We start from the raw sequence: 24,566 nt of genomic DNA on the forward strand, positions 1-24,566 counted from the left end.
GTATGCAGTTTCACCATGTGTGGATTATTATTGATCTTACATGGCAGTTTGGGTTTCTATAATTTTGTATATTTAATTCTGGAAAATTATCAACCATTATTACTTAAAATGTTTTCATTTTTCTTTCTGTGTTACCCTTATATTACCCTGTCTGTATGACTTCCTTTCAAAAGTATGCTGGGCCTTATTATTCTTTTCTCCATACTCTTAACTGTTCTTCAAATAATTCCCTTTATCTCTCTTTGCTGTAGATTAGGGATCTCTTTAAACCCACCTTAGAGAATACTTATTCTCTCTTTAATGTATCTAATCAGTTCTTTAGCTTATTCACTGAATTTTAAATTCAGCTACTTTTCTAGAACTGCTATTTGGTTCTTTTTCAAATTCTTCTATAGGTCATAGATGTCATAGAAACCTGACTTTATTCAATACAGTTTCTATTCCTTTTTTAACCTCCTTAATACCACAAACATATTAACTTTTAATTCAGGTTTATTACTTTAATACAAACATATAGAAAATGAAAATTGTAAATGTAAATAAAGTTGAATGAATCTTTAAAAAATGAACATTACCTTCTAGCCAGGAGCAAATCAAGAAACAAACATTTCCAGAATCCCAGAAATGTTCTCTTGCTCTCTTGTAGTCAGACTTTTCACCTAAGGGTCACCACTATCTTTACTTCTAGTACCACAGATTAGTTTTGTTTGTTCTTTTAATATTATGTCAACTTATTTTTAATATACTTATTTTTATAGGGTCTTTTTTTCTCCATGATAATCTGTATGCCCTTAATTTTAATAACTCTGAACTACTGGTATTAGAGAGTCTATTAAAGTCCTTATATTAATTGTTGTACTTCTTTGTAGTGATTTTAGGAATCATGGATAAACATTCATGTTAATTATCTTATTTAGAAATCATGATATTCTCAAAAGCCATAAATCTAGACTTCTCTCTGGTAGTATACAACTAGTATGTTTGTTCTTTCAGAATTACTCTTTGTTTCCATCTAATTCTTCATGTAAGACTATATTCTACTTTTTATTTTGTGTGTCCTAGTGTGTAAAGTTTTGCCTATTCTCTTTTTAGGGAAAGAAAATCATTAAAGTCTCTGGTTTTATGGAGCATTAGCAGTATAGCTGTATAACCAGTGTCATCTTAAAGCATGTCACTTACCCTTTCTTACCTTTCAGAAGCCCAGCCCTAAGTCCTTTTGACTTTATCCTTGTACAAATTCCTGTGTTCTCAAAGAAAAAAGTTGTAAAAATTAAAAGAAAAATAAGAAAGGAAGTAGAGAGAAGGGAGGGAGGATGAAGTGGGAAGTGCCATTATATTCTTAAAACTGTATGTATGAGATACATGAAATTTATCCCATTTATATAAATGAAAATTTTAATTAAAAAAATTCCTAGATTTACTGGAAATTTTAGAGTCCAGATTGTTTGGAACTTTGATTTTTTGAATGCCTGTGAAGAATGCCAACAAGGCTCAAAATCCAAAATATCTGGTTGAAATAAGATTCCTTAAAATCATGACATAACATAGACCAAATTTGATCATTGTTACAAGGTGATTATTCAAATCTTTGAAAATAAGCACATATTTAAATAACCCATAGCTCTTAATAAAAATTCAGCTGTTTTTGAACAATTAGAATTTAACAGACATCAAGAGAACATAATAGATTACTTTAACACATTGTTTTAACAGAGAATCAGAGTTTAATTCTATGTCAAAGAGAAATTGAGCTTCCTATGGACCTTCACTGTATCAGCTCTCCTCTTTGCCTTCCACACACTTCTGGCTCCTGAGTATTTTTCTTTCTTTTTTTATATGTCATATATGTGTAAAAATCTTCTAAATTATCATATGATTATGAAAATGAGTAGGGGGAGGTGTGGATAATTTGGAAAATAGGCTTCTACGTCAGATCAGTCTACCATTCCTGGCAGTAGAGCAAATCCGTGGACTTGCCGTGGCTGTGAGGTTGTTGCCTAGACTTTCAGGTATTGTTTACCACTGTGGGTCTGAGTTTTTCTTCTAGCTAAATTACTTGCACCGAGTAGGACCCCTTAGTATTCTGAGCTGACCCAGTTCCACATGAACTAATTTATCTTTTTGTTGTTGTTTTACAGATACAAGTTTCCAAAAACAATACTGAAAAGAAAAAGCCCAAATTTAGAAAAAGGAAAAGGTATGTTTTTTAAAATTAAAAAGTATTCAGATAAAAATAAAATAGATACTTTAGAAGTATTTATTATATGACATTTCCATCCATCTTTGATTTCTGTTTCGCTAGGGAAACATTTTTTTAAATTTTCTAAAAGAATTAATAAAATGATTAGTAGTTTTAGAAGAACACACACAAATACATTGAACAAGACAAGATTATTATCATATGAGGAAATAGAGAAGCAGGTTTTTAGTTTAAAAATAGGTAATGCAAACCAGAAATAGGCCTTCATAGTGAATGATGAGTCACTGATGACATGTTTTAATGTTTATAATTGAACCAGGCAAATAGTTTATTTTTTTTAAAGAATAGTAATTAGTGCTATGTTAAAAGGAGTCCTACTGGAAAAAAAAAAAAAAAAGAGACTGATACTAACAGATAGCAGATAGTCCTCCTTTTCTTTTTGCTGTCCCCAGAAGATGAATAATTTTAATTTTAAAGTTTAATTCGAATTTTAAAAACAGATCATTATTGCTTTAACTCAGTTGTATTTCACAATAACCTCACCAAATAGATAGAGAGTATATCATAATTATCTCCATTTAAAAGAAGAAGAGCTTGTGGCTTGGAGAAGATAAGTGACTTTTTCAAGATCCTATGGTTGAAGAAAATGCATTGGAACAAATGTTTTTTGACTCACAATCAGCAACATATTATGGTAGAAAAAGAACAGATTTTGCAGTCTGACAGAACTTAGTTCTGTCGTGTTCAGCCATTTACTTCTGCTGTCATATTTCTCAGTTTCTTCATATAATGAGGGTAACAATTAAATACTAGGTTTTTCTAGAGAAGGATTACATGAAAAAGCCTGTGTGTGGTGCTTAGTAGTTCTAGTGTTTTGCATCTAATGCAAGCTCAAACCAATACTAATCCCTCTCGTTTTTTTTTTTTTTTAACTGCAGCTTGCAGTCTTATTGTGTACACAGCCTAGAAAAAATACCTTAAGAAAAGAAATACATTATTTGTAATCTACAATTACCAATGAATATACATAAATAGTCATTAATGTGTGTGTGCGTGTGTGTATGATTGATCTTCTGAAACTAAATCTACTAAATTCTTTCCTAGGAAAGCTACTTTAAAATGCTCTTTTGAAAATGTGTGTTCAGATGAAGCATTGTCAGAGGAAAACATGGGTATGTGAATGCCTGTCCTGCTTTTAGTTTTTTGCCTATATTTAATTTCACAAAATGTAGTTGTAGTCATTTGAAAGAAAAAAATGTGTTGTGCATATGCAAGACAAAGATTAATGGGTCATTTTTGGCACTGATTTATATTCTGGGCCTTTTCAGTTGTCTTTAGATTTCTATGTCTTTGAATTAGATTTGAGCTGGTTTTGTTTTATGTTTAACTTTTAAAAAAACAAAGAACCCACAGTTGTGGGAGGAAATACCCAGAATTATACACTGGAATCCAGACCAACCTATTCCAAACTTACTGGTATCTCAAGGGGGAGGAGGAAGAAAAGCAACAGCACTGGGCCTTGAGCTGGATCGTCACTGGCATTGGAACACAGCAGTAGGCTGAATGTGGAAGGCAAGGAGAAAGCTTTACTTTTCAAATGGCTCTTCTTGTCCTACATTTTCCTTAGTCTTAAGAAGTAGGCCAAGGCGTATTTGCTAGAGGGAACTTTGGCAGGCATGTTCAAAGCCCATTAACCCCCTAGGAGTTATCAGTACTATACTCTCTCTCCCTTGAAGTCACCCCCAGATCCTGTGGCTTTGCCTTTCAATTGACTAAATAATCAACTCATTTATTGTTGCATTAAAAGAAAGAAAAGCATACAAGAGAAGGACAGCAGTTATGTTTTTAAAAATCATCTTCTTTCCCTCAACACTACAAAAATTCTGTTGTATCTATCTCTTTCCACACTCATGCCTCTGATTTTTTCCCAACTTTTGCTGTCTGTTTGGTCCCTTTGCCTCACATGATCTGTCCATATATTTTTGTAGAAAGGTGTGACTCTGCTTATTCCTGAAGTGAGTTTCCCCAGGAGACCTTGGCACTGCAGCCAAGGACTCCAGAACCAGGACCCTTCTCCCCTCCACTTCACACAAGGGAATCTAGAGGAAATACCCTGAAGCCAAGAATTCTCCATGGCCTGGATGTGACTCTTTCCTGTTAATAAAATCATACATCCCAGTGGCTAGCAAGGAAAGGCAGACCCCTTGCAGGAGTCTCACTTTCTGTATGGGTCTAAAAACTCCAAAAACTAATTGTTAAAATATTGAAAATGACCTTTGTTTTATTGTTTTTAACTACAGAGGAGGAACATCTAGTCTGCCGTCTTCTTGCAAGAGCTGACTCACTTCCTGAAAGGGTAGTTCTTTTTCCAAGTTTAATCCTCGTCAAATTTTTTGTCCCAACCCATATTTCTGTGTATCTCTCATTTCATACCTCTAGAATCTCTCATTTTCTTAAGCATAGCTTAAGGTAGGATCAGTCCTGGACTAAAATGATAGAGGAAAGTTAAACCATTTTCTTCTTGAATCTCTGTCCCCTTCCTTGAACTTGCTGTGAACATGTCCAGCTCTTTGAGTTCTAGGTGCTAAAGTTTCCCATTAGTTTCCTGCTTCAGTCTTGCTGTTCCTGTTTTGACCTTGTGCTCTACCAGTTCTCTGTCTGTCTGTCTCTCTCTCTCTCTCTTAGGTGTCAAGAGGAGATCTAGTTAACTATAATGTTATCTCCACAAGTATCAAATCCCTCATCTATGAAAAAGCCCTTTTATCCAACAGACAGGACCTGTTTCTGGAAATTAATACAATAAGCTGAGGAATCATTAATTAATTTAAACTGTGTGCCCATGACTGTATTAAGATTTAATCTAAAAAATGAGTAATTATGAAGCATGGCTGCGTTATGAAGTAAGCTGCTAGTAGAATAGTATGTATTGTATTTGTATTATCCCTATAATGCATTTTTTCATTGTTGAAACAAGGAAGTTAATCTATGGTGATGAAATGATAATAGCATTATTTTTTTTTCATTTATTAAACTTTTATTTAATGAATATAAATTTCCAAAGTACAGCTTATGGGTTACAATGGCTTCCCCCCTCCCTTAACTTCCATCCCGCCCGCAACCCTCCCCTTTCCCGCTCCCTCTCCCCTTCCATTCACATCAATATTCATTTTCAATTCTCTTTATATACAGAAGATCAGTTTAGTATATATTAGGTAAAGATTTCAACAGTTTGCCCCATATAGCAACACAAAGTGAAAAAACTACCGTTGGAGTACTAGTTATAGCATTAAATAACAGTGTACAGCACATTAAAGACAGAGATCCTACATAATATTTTTTTAAAACATTAATTAATTTTCTATGCCATTTCCAATTTAACACCAGGTTGTTTTTTTTCATTTCCAATTATCTTTATATACAGAAGATCAATTCAGTATATAATTAGTAAAGACCTCATCAGTTTGTACCCACACAGAAACACAAAGTATAAAAATACTGTTTCAGTACTAGTTATAGCATCACTTCACATTAGACAACACATTAAGGACAGATCCCACATGGTTTGTAAGTACACAGCGACTCCTGTTGCTGACTTAACAATTTGACACTCCTGTTCATGGCGTCAGTAATCTCCCTAGGCTCTAGTCATGAGTTGCCAGGGCTATGGAAGCCTTTAGAGTTCACCGACTTTGATCTTATTCCGATAGGGTCATAGTCAAAGTGGAAGTTCTCTCCTCCCTTCGGAGAAAGGTACCTCCTTCTTTGATGGCCCCGTTCTTTCCACTGGGATCTCACTCACAGAGATCTTTCATTTAGGTCTTTTTTTTTTTTTTCCCCATGGTATCTTGGCTTTCCATGCCTACAATACTCTCATGGGCTCTTCAGCCAGATCCGAATGCCTTAAGGGCTTATTCTAAGGCCGGAGTGTTGTTTAGGACATCTGCCATTCTATGAGTCTGCTGTGTATCCCACTTCCCATGTTGGATCCTTCTCTCCCTTTTTGATTCTATCAGTTATTATTAGCAGACACTTGTCTTGTTTGTGTGATCCCTTTGACTCTTAGACCTATCAGAGCCATCAACTGTGAGCTGAAATTGATCACTTGGACTAGTGAGATGGCATTGGTACATGCCTCCTTGATGGGATTGTATTGGAATCCCCTGGCACATTTCTAACTCCACCATTTGCGGCAAGTCAGATTGAGCATGTCCCAAATTGTACATCTCCTCCCTCTCTTTTTCCACTCTTAAATTTAACAGGGATCACTTTTCAGTTAAAATTTAAACACCTAAGAATAATTGTGTGTTAATTACAGAGTTCAACCACTAGTACTAGAACAACAACAACAACAACAAATACTAAAAAGGATAAAGTATTACATTGTACATCTAGAGTCAGGACAAGAGCTGATCAGGTCATTGTTTCTTATAGTGTCCATTTCACTTCAACAGGTTTCCCCTTTGGTGCTCAGTTGTCACCGATCAGAGAAAACAAATGATATTTGTCTCTTTGGGACTGGCTTAATTCACTCAGCATGATGTTTTCCAGATTGCTCCATCTTGCTGCAAATGACCGGGTTTCGTTGTTTCTTACTGCTGTATAGTATTCTATGGAGTACATGTCCCATAATTTCTTTATCCAGTTTACTGTTGATGGGCATTTGGATTGGTTCCAGGTCGCTATTGTGAATTGAGCTGCAATAAACATTAATGTGCAGATGGCTTTTTTATTTGCCAAATTAATTTCCTTTGGGATAATAGCATTATTAATAATGGTGATGGGCACCTGTAACAATTAGCACATGTTCTCACTGTTCTAAACAGTCCATGTATATTTGTTCATTAAACCCTCACAAGATCTTTATGAGATAAATAAGCTAGATACTGAATGATCTCCCCTTTTATTGATTGGGAAGCTGAGATGCTAGAGAGCTTTATATGACGTTTCTAAGAACACATAGCATTTTAAAATTAATAGAAATGTGCAACTATTTACTTAGATGTTTTGAGTACCAGGAAGCTTATAACTAAATTTATAAGTTGACACAGCATTGATAATTGGTCCACAGATCTTTTAAATGTATAATCATCCCTCATATCTCAATTAATGAATTGATTTTGATTTCTTTTAGTCTTTTGAGTTTTGCTGTTTTATTATTTAACTATTTTCTGCTAGTAGCTATCACTTATCTGGGGGGAATAAATAGACTATAAAAGTTTGATTGACATTCTTGTATTATCCAAGAGCAACTAACAATCTATTAATATTCATGATTAGATTATCAAAGACAGGATAAGCATGGAAGAGAATGGTTAATAGACAGGTCTGGATCAAAGGGTAAACTCTAAAGGCAACATGAAGGCCCTTAGGGCTTGGATCCAGGAGGGGGAAGGTGATGGTTACCTTTAACTTCTAGGCTAAAAGATGTTGTTGGCCTTCCTCCTCTTTTCCTCTTATTTTTGTTTATTTCTGAGAATAGCACTCTTTACTACATCTCAGCCTATATATATTTTACTCATCTCTGCTTTTAAACTGTAAGCATGCAGAGGATTTTTTTGTAGTTCCTGAAAACAAAATCAAGTACATTTTCCTCCTCTCTACACTCTGCTAATAGCATGCCTTCAAAATTTCAGCCTTGAATTAGCATTGAAAATTTATTTTTTCAGTGCCAGCTTTGGGGTGACCCAACCTATGACCCCTATATAAGGAAGAATAGCTTCTTTAAACATTTAATAGAGCAGTAGAGAGTTTTAAAAAAACTCCATAAATATATATAGGAAATATTTTAAACAGTAACTGATTTATTGAGACTTTGAGTCATCTCTTATCAGAAATGGAAAAATATCATTGATTTATATTGCCCACATTCATATTTAAAAGTGAGATGTGGATGGGAGTATTTGAGGTACTTTCCTTTTTGTTTCTTTTTCTTCTTTTTTATATCCTCTGAGTGATGGAGCAGCTGTGATGCTACCACTTTACTTTCAACAACAAATTGAAAAAAGTCAGAGAAACTATAGGATAATCAGTATTGATAGAAGATGATTGGTCATACAATCAGCAAAGGCAATCATTTGTCTCTATCTTTGGAGGATATCATTGACCAATTTTTATAAACCTAGTTGTAGGTTACAGTAACTGCAATTTCAGGAGAATTATTTTTGAACTTCAGTTCACAATATAGGAATATCTGTTTAGAAAAGAAAACCTTCCATTGCTCTGGAATCAAGATTTGATATCAGTAAAGCTGATGTTATGAACCTGGTTGATTTTTAAAGTCATCCACTATTTTGTCTACCCTCTGATCAAACAGCAGTGTACATATTTTTCCAGATCACCTGAAAACAGAGAGCTTACATCACCATTTGGTGATGACATTCATTATCATAAGTTGGTGGTATTTTAGCCGAACATGAGAAATATGAAGATACTTGTTTGCTGTTTTTCCTTTACAGCACATCTCAAAATCCATCTTTTCAACAGTGCATTAAATTTTCGTGTCAATTTCTATAGACTCAGAATATAAAGTGGGAAGATACATTTGTGAGTGAGACTGCAGAACTGGTATCAAGATAACCACAAGTAGCCTTCTATTAAGTAGCAGGTTACTGAGTAAGACATATGTCAAAGAGGGGTTTATAAAATTGTTTAATGAGGCCAGCGCCGCGGCTCACTAGGCTAATCCTCCTCCTGCGGCGCCGGTACCCCAAGTTCTAGTCCCGGTTGGGGCGCTGGATTCTGTCCCGGTTGCTCCTCTTCCAGGCCAGCTCTCTGCTGTGGCCCGGGAAGGCAGTGGAGGATGGCCCAAGTGCTTGGGCCCTGCACCTGCATGGGAGACCAGAGGGAAGCACCTGGCTCCTAGCTTTGGATTGGCGCAGCGTTTCGGCCGTGGCGGCCATTTGAGGGGTGAACCAGCGGAAGGAAGACCTTTCTCTCTGTCTCTCTCTCTCACTGTCTAACTCTGCCTGTCAAAAAAAAATTTCTTTAATGAAAACATACATAGAAAATTCTAATTAAATAGGCATGGAGTTGTCTATATTTTTAAATAAATTCCCCAACTAATTCTCATGTCCACCGAATTTTGAATACCACTATTCTGGAATGTAGCATTCTGGACTCTGTATTCTTAGGCTTTAGCAACAGCCACCTTAGACATATCAATTTTAATTCAACCAATATAATTATTAAAGTTTTTGTTTGTTTTGTTTTGTAAATATAGGAACTTGTTCTAATGTGTGTAATGGCTTACTGGAAAGCTTCTTTCAAATATAGTTTCAAATATAGTTTGAAAGAAGCTTTCCATAGAGGAAACTTAAGATTGGCTAGGAAAACTTGTTGATCTATGCATATTTTCTTGAGTTACTGGCCTTTACTAGGTATACAATAAATCTTTTTGGCTGAATACAAAAGGCTTTGGGAGAAGCAATGAATATTGGCAAAAAATTGTTTTGTAGCAAAATTCTAATATGAAAAATAATTTTTCTAGGGGCCGGCACCATGGCTCACTTGGTTAATCCTCCTCCTGCAGTGCCAGCATCCCATATGGGCGTCAGGTTCTAGTCCTGGTTGCTCCTCTTTCAGTCCAGCTCTCTGCTGTGGCCTGGGAAGGCAGTGGAGGATGGCCCACGTGCTTGGGCTGTGCACCCACATGGGAGACCAGGAGGAAGCACCTGGCTCCCGGCTTCGGATCAGTGCAGCGCACTGGCTGTAGCAGCCATCTGGGGGGTGAACCAACAGAAGGAGGACGTTTCTCTCTGTCTCTCTCTCTCACTGTCTATAACTCTACCTGTCAAATAAATTTAAAAAAAAAAGGAAAAGAATTTTCTAAAACTAAAAATTGTTTTTCAGGTACTATAGTGTTAACCAAGAAAGGGAATTTTCTACTTCATAGCCTACCATTATTTTATTTAATACTTTTAATGAATAACTTTTAACAAATTTTTAAATTATGCTTCTTATGTCCTATTTGAGTATGTTTCATGTAGCATGAATTATCAACTGTTCTACCTGGTGTGCTTTTTTTGCTGACCTGCCAATTAATAGCAGATAATAGCAGGTAACGTGTTAGATTTCAGTAACAAGAGTGGAAGTTGAAGGAACTTGTACTTATGGCCTTTCCTTCCAAATGATGTTGTCTTTGGAAGGCCGTCTCAGGTTCTCTGTCTCTGGTACAGGGCAGCAGAATGCACATGACTCTTATCATTGATGTTTGTTTCAACAAAACTATATCAAATGAAAATGTTTGGCTTTTGATTTAACTCAAGAATTCAAATGCATATTTTTAATCAGTATAGAACTTTTATTTCTTTGGTAGGGGATATTGTCTTAGCAAGTTGGATAAATTATCAGTTGTTTTTTCTTTTTAAAATTTTTAATTAACTTTTACTTTTTTAATTTGTAACAAATTCAATATAGTTCACAGATATGATTCTAAGAATATAATGATATTCCCTTCCCTCCCTCACTCCAACTTTCTCCCTTTCTCCCTCCCTCTTTCTCTCTTTCTTTTTTTCTTTTCTTCCTCCCTCCTCTCTCCCTCCCTCCCTCCCTCCTTTCCTTCCTTCCTTTCTTTTTCCCTCCCTCCCTCCAACTCCCTCCCTCCCTCCTTTCCTCCCTCCCTTCCTTCCTCCCTCCCTCCTTTCCTTCCTCCCTTCCTTCCTTCCTTCTTTCGCTTTTGAGATTACATATTTTTAATTTACATTACCGTCAAGAGCTTGATGTTTCTCTTAATGAAGATTTCAATGAGTAAAAATCCAAAGATCCCATTTTAGTATATAAATATAGTCAAGGACTATAAACAATAATCAAATGGAAAGATGATCATTTCACCCACATATGACAAATTTCAAAGTACTCACAGATCATTAAAACTTTAGTGGTATAACATTCTTTTTTTTTTTTTTTTTTTTTTTTTTTTTAATTTTTGACAGGCAGAGTGGACAGTGAGAGAGACAGAGACAGAGAGAAAGGTCTTCCTTTGCCGTTGGTTCACCCTCTAATGGCCGCCGCGGTAGCACACTGCGGCCGGCGCACCGCGCTGTTCCGATGGCAGGAGCCAGGTGCTTATCCTGGTCTCCCATGGGGTGCAGAGCCCAAACACTTGGGCCATCCTCCACTGCACTCCCTGGCCACAGCAGAGAGCTGGCCTGGAAGAGGGGCAACCGGGACAGGATCGGTGCCCCGACCGGGACTAGAACCCGGTGTGCCGGCGCCGCAAGGCGGAGGATTAGCCTGTTAAGCTACGGCGCCGGCCAGTGGTATAACATTCTTAACATTGATTTGACAAAGGTATATAATAAAGTTTGACAAAACTATATTTTCAGAAATACAGATACATACAGGCACTTCTTTCTTAATTTTTTTCCATTTTTAATTTTAACTTCCACATATAAGGGAGAAACATATATTTGTCTTACTGTTTCTGGCAATTTCACTCAGCGTGATGTCCTCCAGTTACATCCATTTTGTTGCAAATGATAGAATTTCATTCTTTTTTATAGCTGAATAACATGTCATTGTGTATCTATGCCACATTTTCTTTATCCATTCATCTGATGATGGACACCTTGGTTGATTCCATATTTTAACTATTGTGAACATTGCTGCTATAAACATGATGGTTCAGGTATCTCTTTGATATGTGCTCATGTCTTTTGGATATCTACCCAGAATTGGTATTGCTGAATCATATAGCAAGCCAGTTTCTAGTTTTTAAAGAAATCTCTACACTGTTTTCCACAGTGACTGCATTAATTTACATTCCTACCAACAGTGTATAAGCGTTCTCCCTTTCTCCACATCCCTGCCAGCATTTGTTACTATCTTTTGTATTTGACCGATTCTAACAGGGGTGAGGTGATATCTTACTGAGGTTTTGAATTGCATTTCCCTGATGGCTAGTGACGTTGGACATTTTTCATATATTGTTGCCCATTTGTATTTCTTCCAAACAGAACTGTTTGTTGAGGTCCTTTGCCATTTATTAACTGGATTAATTGGTTTTTGTTGTTGTTTTTTGAGTTGCTGGGTATTCTGGATATTGATCATTTGTTGATAGGTAACTCACAAATATTTTCTCCCAATCTGTTGGATGTCTCTTCACTCTGTTGATCATTTTCTCTGCTATGCAGAAGCTTCTGAGTTTGATATAATCCCATTCGTTTAGTTTTGCTTTTGTTGTCTGTGATTTGAATGTCTAACAAGAAGTTGTATCCTACACCAATGTCTTGGAGTGTTTCCCCTATATTTTCTTCCAGCAACTTCATAGTCTCAGACCTTGAATTTAGGTCTTTTGCTCCATCTTGAGTTGATTTTTGTATATGGTGAGAGATATGAATCTAATTGCATTCCAGTTTTGCCAGCACCATTTGTTGAAGAGATTATCTTTACTCCAATGTGTGGTCTGAGCACTTTTGTCAAAATTCAATTAATTGTATGTATATGGATTAATTTCTTGGCTCTTTATTCTGTTCCATATCATGCTATTTTAATTACTATAGCTTTGTAGTATGCTTTTAAGTCTAATATTATGATGTCTCCTGCTTGATTTTTTTTCCCCTCAGGATCACTTTGGCTATTCTGGGTCTTTGTGATTGCATATGTATTTTAGAATTGTTTTTTCTAATCATGTAAAGAATGCCATTGCTATTTTCATAGGGGCTGCCTTGAATCAGTGGCATTAGCACACAAAGTCTTTGCAAGTGCAATATTTTCAGCAACTAAGATGTGTTATCATTTGAATTAGGAATAGCCACTTAAATGCTTTTCCTTTAAAACAGTAGTTTATTAGAACATGTCTATTCTTGTTCATTTAGGTTGTATAACTGTATTTTGCCTTACAACAACAGAATTGAATCGTTGTCACAGACATCTGCCTCACAGAGGCTAGGTTTTTGCTCTCTGATGTTTACAAAAATATTTGCTCCCCTCTAAAAATAATATAATTTTGTTTAGTGCCCTTGGCCCCTAATTAAAAAAAAAAAAAAACTTCAAGTGAATTTTTGATATTTCAAGAATTCTTTGTAGTGTGTGCATAGTAAGAATATAACTTACACTTTTCAAGGAAAAATATGAAGATTAACCTGGAAATGCCTATTAATTTTACATGAAATAGTCATATGTGAACTTATAGTGAATATTTATATTGTCTTACAGCATTTTTTTCTTCGTTCTGGGTGGCTAAGGTTAGGAATTAGATGGTGAATTAGATTGAATTAACTAAGGTATAGCTGTTTTAACCAAATTAATGGTGTTTCTTTAGTTGTCTCTGAGACTGAAATTTTACTAAAAGAGCTGGAGCAAATGCTACAGCAAGCACTAGAGCCCACAGCAACACCTGATGAGTCTGAGCACGGACATGGAGAAGAAACAAATACAGGAGAACAGGTAGGATTGATAGTTGTTACCAGGCCTAAATGACAACTTCAAGTTCTTTAAACAGCAGAAGTGTTCATGATGATCATGAGGCTAATAATAACTGAGCTGCCTGTTGACAAATCAGAATATATTCTTCAGTGTTTGAGAAAATGTCTATGTTCAAGCAGAACAGTTTTCTTATTTTAGATGTTTGCTGTTAGAATGAAGAAAGATGGGGGGACTCAGTGGAGCTGGGGTGGGCCACTTCAGAGAGACCGCTTTGCTGCTGCTGATTCCTGCAGTTGGTGAGAGGGACCAACATAACACTCACTAGAAAAGCTTAGCAGCTTAGCAGCTTATTGGAAAATCTGTCTTTTTTTGATTCATGCACAAAGATAGTCTCTGTAGGGAAAAAAGATCTTCATTATTAACATACAGGAGGTAGAACTTTCCCTTGGACTAAGTATCACCGCTAATATCTAGTGTTATCTTTTTTTCCCCTTTAGACCAACTGTGTTGGACTCAGAAAACACATAGGTGCTTACTCATTTCTGTATCTCTACAAGTAAAATGAGGGTTCCTGGTATAAGGCCCAGGTTATTGATACAGCAGCAATGAGAAAAAGAAGTCATAGGGGAGATAATGTCCACAAGTGGAATGGTTGTTCCCTAAATAGTCAGGAAGGAAAAGGGCAGCAAGGAGTTGTATACAATTAAGATTTCATTCATTCATTCATTTAGATACATAGTGTGCCTGAAGTCCAGAGAGCATATTGAGACTGCCCCTGGAGTATAATGCTGGTGTTGCAGCCTGGTCTTACCATTAAGGACTTGTATAGTTTGGCACAGTTGCTTATCACCAGTCTCAGAAGATTGTTTTGAAGATTAAATAAGATAAACAGAAAGTGCTTTGAATAGGAACAGACATGTAAGGTTTGGACTAGCAATGGGAGTGTCTCCAAAAAATAAATGCTTCATTTTTCTTTATCCATCTTCTCACTTTGAGCAATCACCCATCACCAAGTCTCTCTGTTCTCTGGTGCAGAAAAAGAAGGATTTATAAATGGACAAGGTGGTTTACAACTTTGGCAGACTGCCCAATTGTGTGATTTCATTCAGAAATTTAATGGGAATAAAGACAGTTCTTAAACACCTTATTTATTGAGTTAGAAATTAGGAAGTATACAGAACTTACTTCTATAGAGATAAATATGTTAAAAGAAAATAAAATTAACATTAGAAACTTCTACTGAGTTGAAAACCATTATTGTTTTCTGAATCAGCACCAGCAATGCCAAGCTTACCTGGATTTTCAAGAGTTGTAAATGCCATTTTTGCAATTAAGTTTCCTTTCTAAAAAGACTTGATTTATATAAATGGATCTTACTTTTTGTAGAACAAGATAGATTAGTAACATGTGTAATATACATAGAATTAATATACAAATTATTCTTTTCTGGCAATTTTGTACTTTGAATACCATATGGATTCATGCAGTGTTTTTTCAGTCTTACCAATTTGTCTTTTTAAAAATGCAACCACGTTGATTTTTATAGTGATGTCCTGGAGTTTTTGTAGCCACAGAATTGGCTTCTATTTTGCCATTATAACTAGTAACTCAGTCAAATAGAAAATCACTCCTGATTTTTATTTCTGAAGGTAAAATACATAGTTTTATACAACACCAGGTGGGAGCTCATTTTTGTTTTAGATTTTTAGATTCTTTTGTATTCTCAAAAGGCACTTAGGAATTGTAAAAATTAACCATTTTAACTTGACGGGCAGGTGAGTGCCTCCCACTGACTGGTTCATGATACATTGCACACTGAGCTTTGTAAATCTGGCATTCATGCCAGGTTTAGAATATTTAGGGCCATGTTTGCTTTGAAATGAGGAGAAAAACAATGAAGCCAACTATCAAAATTGAAATGACTTCCAATTTAAAAGAACTGATCACCTTTAGGATTTCTTTTTTTATTATTATTAGAATTAATATGCATCTCAAAAGCAACTCCATTTAAAACCAGGGATGTGTTCTGTTTTTAGGAGGAAGTGGTTTATTATAAACTACACATGCCACAAAGAATCACCAGATAATTTTAAAGTCCTGAGCATGTTGATTCTCTGAAAAGATCCTGTATGAGTTATTTTCAAAGTTATAAATTTGATGATATTTTCTTCATTCATTGCACCTATAAGGTTTCAGTCAGATTCCTCTCAAGTATTTACACCAAAAGAGGCGAGTAGCAACATGGCAAAGAATTTACACACATGGATAATCAAAACTCATTCCTATTTGTCATTGAAATGCTTTATGAGATTATTTTCCTCAGTAGAGTCACCTTCCTAATTATGTGCTTCTGTAGCTAATAACACTGATTGACATGTCCTGACTTGGCAGGCAATTGGAGGAAATTAATTTTAGATATTTATAAGTCCATCTGAATAATTCACAAATTAGATAATCCATATACAAATAAGACAGAGTTAGCTGAATAATTATTAGTATTAAAAAGTACACTTTTTGATTTTGAAAATACTTGCATGAACTGCAAATATTTTCCTTTATTTCCCCTTGAATTACCTGGAAAGTTAACCCTACCTTTAATAGACTTTGAAGTTATAAATCTCATACCTGTGTATATGCAAGTGTGTGTGCATGTGCCTACTCAATGTTTTCACTACTGTCTTCCAGTTAAGGTGGAGTGAACTACCACTACCTGTAAGTAATGCAGATGCTTATGAGAAAATTAACACAGAAAATGTAACTAAACAAGTTTTAATTTATGTTCTCTCTAACAGTAATTAAAAAAAAATAATACAGAGGGGGCCGGCACCATGGCTCACTTGGTCAATCCTCTGCCTGCGGCTCCAGCATCCCATTTGGGCGCCAGTTCTAGTCCCGGCTGCTCCTCTTCCAGTCTAGCTCTCTGCTGTGGCCTGGGAAGGCAGTGGAAGATGGCCCAAGTGCTTGGGCCCTGCACCCACATGGGAGACCAGGAAGAAGCACCTGGCTCCTGGCTTCGGATCAGCGCAGCACGCTGGCCATAGCAACCATCTGGGGGGTGAACCAACAGAAGGAAGACGTTTCTCTCTGTCTCTCTCTCTCTCACTGTCTATAACTCTACCTGTTAAATAAATTTTTAAAAAACCAATACAGAGAATTCAAACAAAATATAAATGATGATGTTTTTCAAATTAGAAAATTAAGACTAAAAATGTATAATATTGGAGAATAGAGACAAGATCTAAATAATCACTAATTTATCATATACTATAGGATGTATGGGGATCAGTATTTGACCACCAGCATAACAGAAAAAGCTGTTTAACTGCTATGACTTGAGGAATTACTCTGTTTTGTTCAAATAGTCAATCAGATTTGATGTCGTTCTGATGAATTATATGATTGTTTTTACAGTTATCAAAATGCAGTCCTGAAGCTCCTGCAGGCAGTCCATTTGAAAACCACTATGAAGAAGACTATCTTGTAATTGATGGGATAAAATTAAGAGCTGGAGAATGCATTGAGAATATAACCAGCAAGTTTAAAGAAATAGATGCTTTGATGTCTGAGTTTTAGGGTATTATACCTACTTTCAAAAGTTCATTATGAAGACATGGGCATCTTTATATTTTCCCAAGGTAAAAAACGTACAAATGTCTACTGAAGTAGGTACACATTATACAAAAGTAGATATTTGTAGTAACTTTCTACTTTATATTTTGAGAATGTTCTTCATTTTGAGACACAATCAAATGGTATTTAAGTTAGTGTTATAAATTTAGAATTAAAAAACCCTTGATGATTTTATTTGTAGATTTTTTTTGCTTTTTGCCTTGATTTTAAAATAACATGAAATTTGCTTCCCCAAACACATATTTTTCAATGGTTATTGAGGTACTTTATTCAAATGTGGCTAAGTTAAAGTGCCTTCCCAAGCTATTTTAACTCTTAAAGATGATTCAAATCTACTATTATTAGAGAATGTGTATTTTCAGTGAAATGAAACTATTACAAAAAAATGAAATAAAATAAAAGTGGCGTGTAATACATAGAATTGGAGCTTTTTTTAAAAAAACATAAATGTCAGGCCAGCGCCGCGGTTCACTGAGCTAATCCTCCGCCTATGGTGCCGGCACCCTGGGTTCTAATCCCAGTCAGGGCGCTGGATTCTGTCCCGGTTGCTCCTCTTCCAGTCCAGCTCTCTGCTGTGGCCCAGGAGGGCAGTGGAGGATGGCCCAAGTGCTTGGGCCCCTGCACCCGCATGGAGACCAGGAGAAGCACCTGGCTCCTGGCTTTGGAATGGCGCAGCGTGCCAACCGTGGCACCCATTTTGGGGGTGAACCAATGGATGGAAGAGCTTTCTCTCTGTCTCTCTCTCTCTCTCACTGTCTAACTCTGCCTGTCAAAAAAAAAAAAAACAAACAAACAAACAACAGAAATGTCAATTGAGATTCTAAGCTATTCCTGCTTAGAAAAAGGCTGCAATTCAATACCACTCTGAGAACCAGAGAGACTAGGAATGTTCTCTCAACACACCATATTTCAATTTTAAGTGACATAAAACAGTGAGAGCTGAGGCTTCTGCTTTTTCTTACAGCTGATTTACTCCACAGCATTTCAGAAAACTCTTGGTCTTTTTCTTGGCAATATGATGTTGTATTCACAGCTTAAAAGATGTCTCAAGAAGTAACTGATCCCATTTTTCGTTACTGCTTAGAATCAACTATAAAAATTACTACAATTGGAATTGACTTTATCCACAATTCCAGTGCTTGCTGTGAACCCTATCCTGTAGAACAGTTAGATGAACTTGCAGCCAATTCCTCTTTCTGGAACAGCCAGTGCTCATCAAATCAGATTCCATAGACGAGAAGCTGACATTTCCAGACTGAATTCATCCTTGCCATGATTTGAGTTGTGGAAGCCAGGGATTTCCACTGAAATCTGTGCACTTCAGCAGCTTGAAATGGCTCTGAGGACGAACATCTTGGCTGGATTCATCTGCAGAGGAAACTGCAATCTACTTGTAAGACAAGCTGAGGCAACCGCTGTCTCTGGGAGAGTTTAACCTTTCGAATTTCAAGACAAAAAGTGCCCAGGAAAAAGGGTGAAGGAGCCTGGACTAACATCTCTGTCCTACAGGGCTGAGAATCATGCCTGGCTGGCAGCTCCCTGCTGGTAAATGTTCCCTGTTTAGACACAAGCCTATAACATAGATTTGGGAGGCGCCGTGGCTCAACAGGCTAATCCTCCGCTTTGCGGCGCCGGCACACCGGGTTCTAGTCCCGGCCGGGGCGCTGGATTCTGTCCCAGTTGCCCCTCTTCCAGGCCAGCTCTCTGCTATGGCCCGGGAGTGCAGTGGAGGATGGCCCAAGTGCTTGGGCCCTGTACCTGTGTGGGAGACCAGGAGAAGCACCTGGCTCCTGCCTTTGGATCAGCGTGGTATACCGGCTGCAGTGCGCCGGCCGCGGTGGCCATTGGGGGGGTGAACCAACGGCAAAGGAAGACCTTTCTCTCTGTCTCTCTCTCTCACTGTCCACTCTGCCTGTCAAAAATTAAAAAATAAAATAAAATAAAAACATAGATTGGGCATGCCAGTGGGACTGTAGACTCACAGTTCCTGCCTTCAGGTCTGGGTGCTGCCACCTAACAGCTGGGTAAATTTAACTTCTCTACACCTAGGCCATTTCTCATTTTTAAAGTGGAGGTTGCTTTGAAAAGAAACATTAACACAAAAAAAATTCATATAATAGGGGCCAGCACTGTGGCATAGTGGGTAAAGTAGCCACCTGCAGTGCTGGCATCCCATATGGGTGCCAGTTTGAGTTCCGGCTGCTCCTCTTCCGATCCAGCTCTCTGCTATGGCCTAGGAAAGCAGTAGAAGATGGCCCAAGTCCTTGGGCCCCTGTATCCAAATGGGATTCCTAGAAGAAGCTCCTGCTCCTGGCTTCAGATTGGCTCAGCTTGGCCACAGCAACCATTTGGGGAGTGAAATAGCAGATGGATGACTCTCTCTCCTCTCTCTCTCTCTTTCTCTCTCTCTCTTTGCCTCTCTGTAACTCTGCCCTCTGCCTTTCAAATAAATAAATAAATATTTAAAAAATTCATAAGATAGCCCTAATACATGAAAAATTGTGCTGATTTTTACTATGATTATTGTTTGCTTGTAACATTTTTCTTCTGAGTGGCCCTTCCATGCCTTTCTTATGCAAACAGATAACCATGCTGATTTCCACAGACACTGTGGTGACACACTCCTTTCTGGGAGCATTGGACCAAAGGCTGAGTATGTCTGGCTGAGGTGGGCAATATCCTGCATTTATAGCTAGTTCTTCTTGCTAAGTCCAGAGGACACCATCGTAACTGCAAATGCACACCAAGAGAGTAAAATCATACCAAGTTTGAAATATGAAGTGTAAGGCAATATGCAGGCCATCTGCCCAAGCATTTGAATTGAAATCAAGAACCCTCCTTGGTCCACTCTGAGGAATGACTGAGTGGTACTCTTTGAAATGATTTGGACCAAGCTCTTTTGCTCTTTAGTGTCCATGAATTAATTTGTGAAAGATCTGCATCCATTGGGATGCTGAGGCCCATTGGATCTGCCTAGCTTACATAGTTGATTGTCAAAGCCAACTCTATTAAATCCACATTCTAGAAATCCTGGTCCATTTTTCCCATACTGAGAGCTGAATTTATACAGACTTCCTGTGGTAACAGACTTTATCTTTATTGGAGACAAGCTGGGTTGATCTTCTGTGGCCAACAGTGGGACAGAAAAAGAAGTTCACCCATGTATTTGGAAGTCTGTAGTGCCTACAGCCTTGAACTTACTGGCTGGCACTTTAATGGTATAATGGGGGATAATGGGCCATAGACAGTTTATTCCTTCACTAAGAGACCAAGACACTATCATAAATATTGAAACTGGTCTGCAGTCAATGTGGAAATAATTAATGATTAGCTCTTTCTGAGGGATCTTTTCATTGGTGAACCTGAGGTGACTGTGCCGGGTTTCTGATGAAACCAGACTGTTCCACCGTTTAATGCCTTTACCAAATATCTATAACACTTGACCCACCTCATCATTCACTGAAGCTAACAAATTTTAGAATTCCACTTCAGATTCCTCCAAATAAATAGAATTTACACCTGTGACCCTTCCAAGTGAACAAAAAGTCTCTTACTTTTCTAAAAAGGGAATTTTGAAAATCCTAGAAATATCTTCATCTTCCTTTCATTTCTTCCCTCCATAGGATTCAAAATACTACAATACAAGTTCTAAGTACTTCTTCAGGGTTGAGCCAACTCTCTTCTCTCAATGGAGTTATAGAAAAATTGAGACAAATAAGTAGGACTTAAGTTCCAAGGGGGATATTATGTGCCTGTAGTTATAAATATATGGACTGGACTTTCTCACCAGTTATTTATTGTATGGTATAATCACTCCAAATGGTGAAAGATCAGACAAAGAGAAGAGAAAACAGTTTCTAAGAGCAATTTTAAATAAACTCTTTTATTTTAAATGGGCATAGCAAGGTGCTATAAAAACAGATATGGTAAAAAAAAGAAGAATGAACAATTTTCAAGTATAAATCAGAGGGTATGGGGAGATCCTGGATGCTGCTGGGTTAGAAAATAAAATGGTTTCTTATCTTCAGCTTCTCCAGGTAGAAAATGACTCTCAAGATATGGCCTGGAGACAACAATCAAGTCAAGGGGATAGAGATAGTTGTTCAGTTAGAGCGTGAGAGACAAAATCCAAATCCACATAATTTGTGGGGAAGCATGGTCTCAGTGTAAAGACCCAAATGGGTGTGGCTATGCCATTGCAAAATATCATAAGGCGTCTTTGACTAGATCTTTCAGCTGGGCAAAGCCTCATATAAAGCTTCAAGGTATGGTACTACAGCCCCTGATATGCCCAAAATGTTAATAATTAAATCTGGAAAGAGAAACATGCCCTGAAAAAAATTGTGATTTTGACACATCGAATGAACTGACATCAAGTATAAAGAAAGTCTCCTAAGTTTTAGAAGAGCAATATTGCTAAGTAATGATAATTGTAACTAAAATAGAGGGAAACTGAGAGGGAGGGAAAAGAACTCTGAGCTTCCATTTATCTACAGGGAGAAAACAGCCTTTGGAAAACATCTGAGACGCTAAAAAAAAAAAATTAAAAGCAGCATATGAGGAAGATAATGGAAGAGAAGGTTGCAGAGGATAGAGCCAGGAACTGTAGAGAACAGTAGGCTAGCAATCTGCCACGCACACCCCCATCCTCTTCTCAACCTCGATTTCCACTTTCTGTTTGGGAACAGAACCGAAATCTAATCAAGAAGCATCCCCACTCCTGTGCCAGGAGAACTTGAATAATTTGCCTGGAAGGATTTCAGAACTGCTAAGGACCAATCTTCTCGTATTTGAGAGAGTGTTTACTGTGATTATCCTATCCCAGTTATATCATTACATAGTATATATGTATGGTGGGGAGAGAGCACGTAACTGTTGTTTTTAATTCTTAGGTACAATTAGATGGCTGGACCTGAAATATAACATGAAGTTCTGAGTTTGATCCTGATGCCATGATTGGGTGGGATTTCTAGGTCCTGTGATAGGGATGAGGATATTGTTCATGTTGGACAGATGTGGGTAATGTGGCCACAAAGGCCAAAGTAACTGACTGAATTACTGGCTCACGTTCTTGGTGTTTTATTTTTTTTTTAGATACAAATTTCCTGTATTTCATATATACAGATTTAGGCACACAGTGATACTTCCCTTTCTACCCTCCCTCCCACCCATGCTCCAACCTTTCTTCCTCCTCCGTCTCACATGCCCACTCTTAATTTTTAAAATGATGTATTTTCAGTTTACTTAATATTCATATATTTAACCCTGTACTAAGTAAGAGAGTTCAACAAATAGTATGAAGTAAAAACTCTGATCTCAAAGGAAGAGAAAAGGACTACATTCATCAAATCTAAAATTGTCAATTTCACTCCGATACATTACATCTTAGGTAATCTATTAGTTAGCTTGGATCAGGGAAAACATGCTATCTGTCTTTTTGGGAATGGCTAATTTCACTAAATATAATAGTTTCCAGTTGCATCCATCTTGTTAGAATAGACAGGATTTCAATTTTTTTACAGTCAAGTAGTATTCCATAGTGTATATATATACCATAATTTCTTTATCCAGTCAACAGTTGATGGACATCTGAATTGATTCTATATCTTAGATGTTGTGAATTGTGGTGCAATAAACATGGGGGTACCAATAACTCTTTCATATGCTGATTTCATTTACTTTAAGTCAATTCCCAGGAGTAGGATGGCTGGATCATATGGTAGGGCTAAATTCAGATTTCTGAGATATCTCCATAGTGTCTTCGACAGTGGCTGCACCAATTTACATTCCCACCAACAGAGGATTAGGGTATCTTTTTCCCCACATCGTTGCCAGTATTTGTTGTTTGTTGATTTCTGTATGAAACTCATTCTAAGGGATGGGGGTTGAAACCTCATTGTGGTTTTGATTTGTATTTCCCTGAAAGCTAGTGATCTTGAGTATTTTTTCATGTGCCTGTTGGCCATTTCTACTTCCTCTTTTGAAAAATGTTAAAGTCCTTTGCCCATTGCTTAATTGGATTGTTTTGCTTTTGAGTTTCATGAGCTCCTTATAGATTCTGGATGTTAACCCTTTATCAGTTGTGTAGTTTGCAAATATTTTTTCCCATTTTGTTGGTTGCCTCTTTACTTTGTTGACTGTTTTTGCAGTGCAGGAGCTTCTCATCTTGATTTAATCCCATTTGTCAATTTTGGCTTTGATTGCCTGTGCTTCTAGGGTCTTTTCCAAGAAGTCTTTGCCTATGCCCATGTCTTGTAGGATTTCCCCAATGTTCTCTAGTAATTTAATGATATCAGGTCATAAATTTAGATCTTAGATTCATTTTGAGTAGATTTTCATGTAAGTTGTAAGATATAGGTCTAGTTTCATACTTCTGAATCCAGAGATCCAGTTCCCCAAGCATCATTTGTTGAAGAGACTGTCCTTGTTCCAAGGATTGATTTTAGCTCCTTTCTAAAAAGATAAGTTGGTTGTATGCATGGATTGTATCTGGGGTTTCTATTCCATTCCATTGGTCTACCAGTCTGTTTTTGTGACAATACCAGGCAGTTTTGATTATAACTGCCCTGTAGTATGTCTTGAAATTAGTTATTGTGATGCCTTCAGCTTTGTTTTTGATGTATAAGATTGTTTTAGCTGTTCAGGAGCTCTTCTGATTCCATACTAATTTTAGCATCTTTTTTTTTTATCTGCAAAGAATGTCCGTTGGTATTTTGATTGGTATCACATTGAATTTGTAGATTGATTTTGGTAGTATGGGCATTTTGATGATGTTGATTCTTCAATCCATGAACATAGAAGACTTTTCCAGTTTTTAACTTCTTCTATTTCTTTAGTGTTTTGTAATTTTCATCATAGAGATTTTTGACAATTTTGGTTAAATTTATTCCAAAGTATTTAGTTCTTTTTGGAGCTATTGTAAATGAGACTGATCTTAGAAGTTCTTTCTCAGCTGTTCCATTGTCTATGTATACAAAGGCTCTTGATTTTTCTGTGTTGATTTTATATACAGCCACTTTTCAAACTTTTTTATGAATTATAATAGTCTCTTAGTGAAGTTTTGTGGATCCCCTAATATAAAATCCTGCCATCTGCAAATAAGGATAGTTTGATTTCCTCCTTTCTAATTTGTATCCCTTTGATTTCTTTTTCTTGCCTAATGGCTCTGGCTAAAATTTCCAGGATTATATTAAATAGCAATGGTGAGACTGAGCATCCTGTATTATATTAAATAGCAATAGTGAGAGTGGCTCCAGATATTAGGGGGAATGCTTCCAGCTTTTTCCCATTCAATAGGATGCTAGTCATGGGTTTGTCATAAGTTGCCTTGATAGTGTTGAGGAATGTCCCTTTTATACCCAGTTTGCATAAG

The 24,566-nt window shown here is 36.9% G+C and overlaps 1 protein-coding gene across 1 annotated transcript in view; it reads left to right on the plus strand.

The window, feature by feature from the left end:
- Positions 1-17,137, plus strand: part of ZCWPW2 (zinc finger CW-type and PWWP domain containing 2) — a 219,536-nt gene extending 202,399 nt beyond the window's left edge. The window contains exons 6-9 of the mRNA XM_062179415.1: positions 2,139-2,197; positions 3,305-3,372; positions 13,461-13,585; positions 16,976-17,137. Coding sequence (XP_062035399.1) covers positions 2,139-2,197; positions 3,305-3,372; positions 13,461-13,585; positions 16,976-17,137 — 414 coding nt within the window. The remainder of the gene's footprint in view (positions 1-2,138; positions 2,198-3,304; positions 3,373-13,460; positions 13,586-16,975) is intronic.
- The last annotated feature ends 7,429 nt before the right edge of the window (positions 17,138-24,566 follow it).

Source organism: Lepus europaeus, chromosome 2 (assembly GCF_033115175.1).
Source record: "Lepus europaeus isolate LE1 chromosome 2, mLepTim1.pri, whole genome shotgun sequence".
Lineage (NCBI taxonomy): Eukaryota > Metazoa > Chordata > Mammalia > Lagomorpha > Leporidae > Lepus > Lepus europaeus.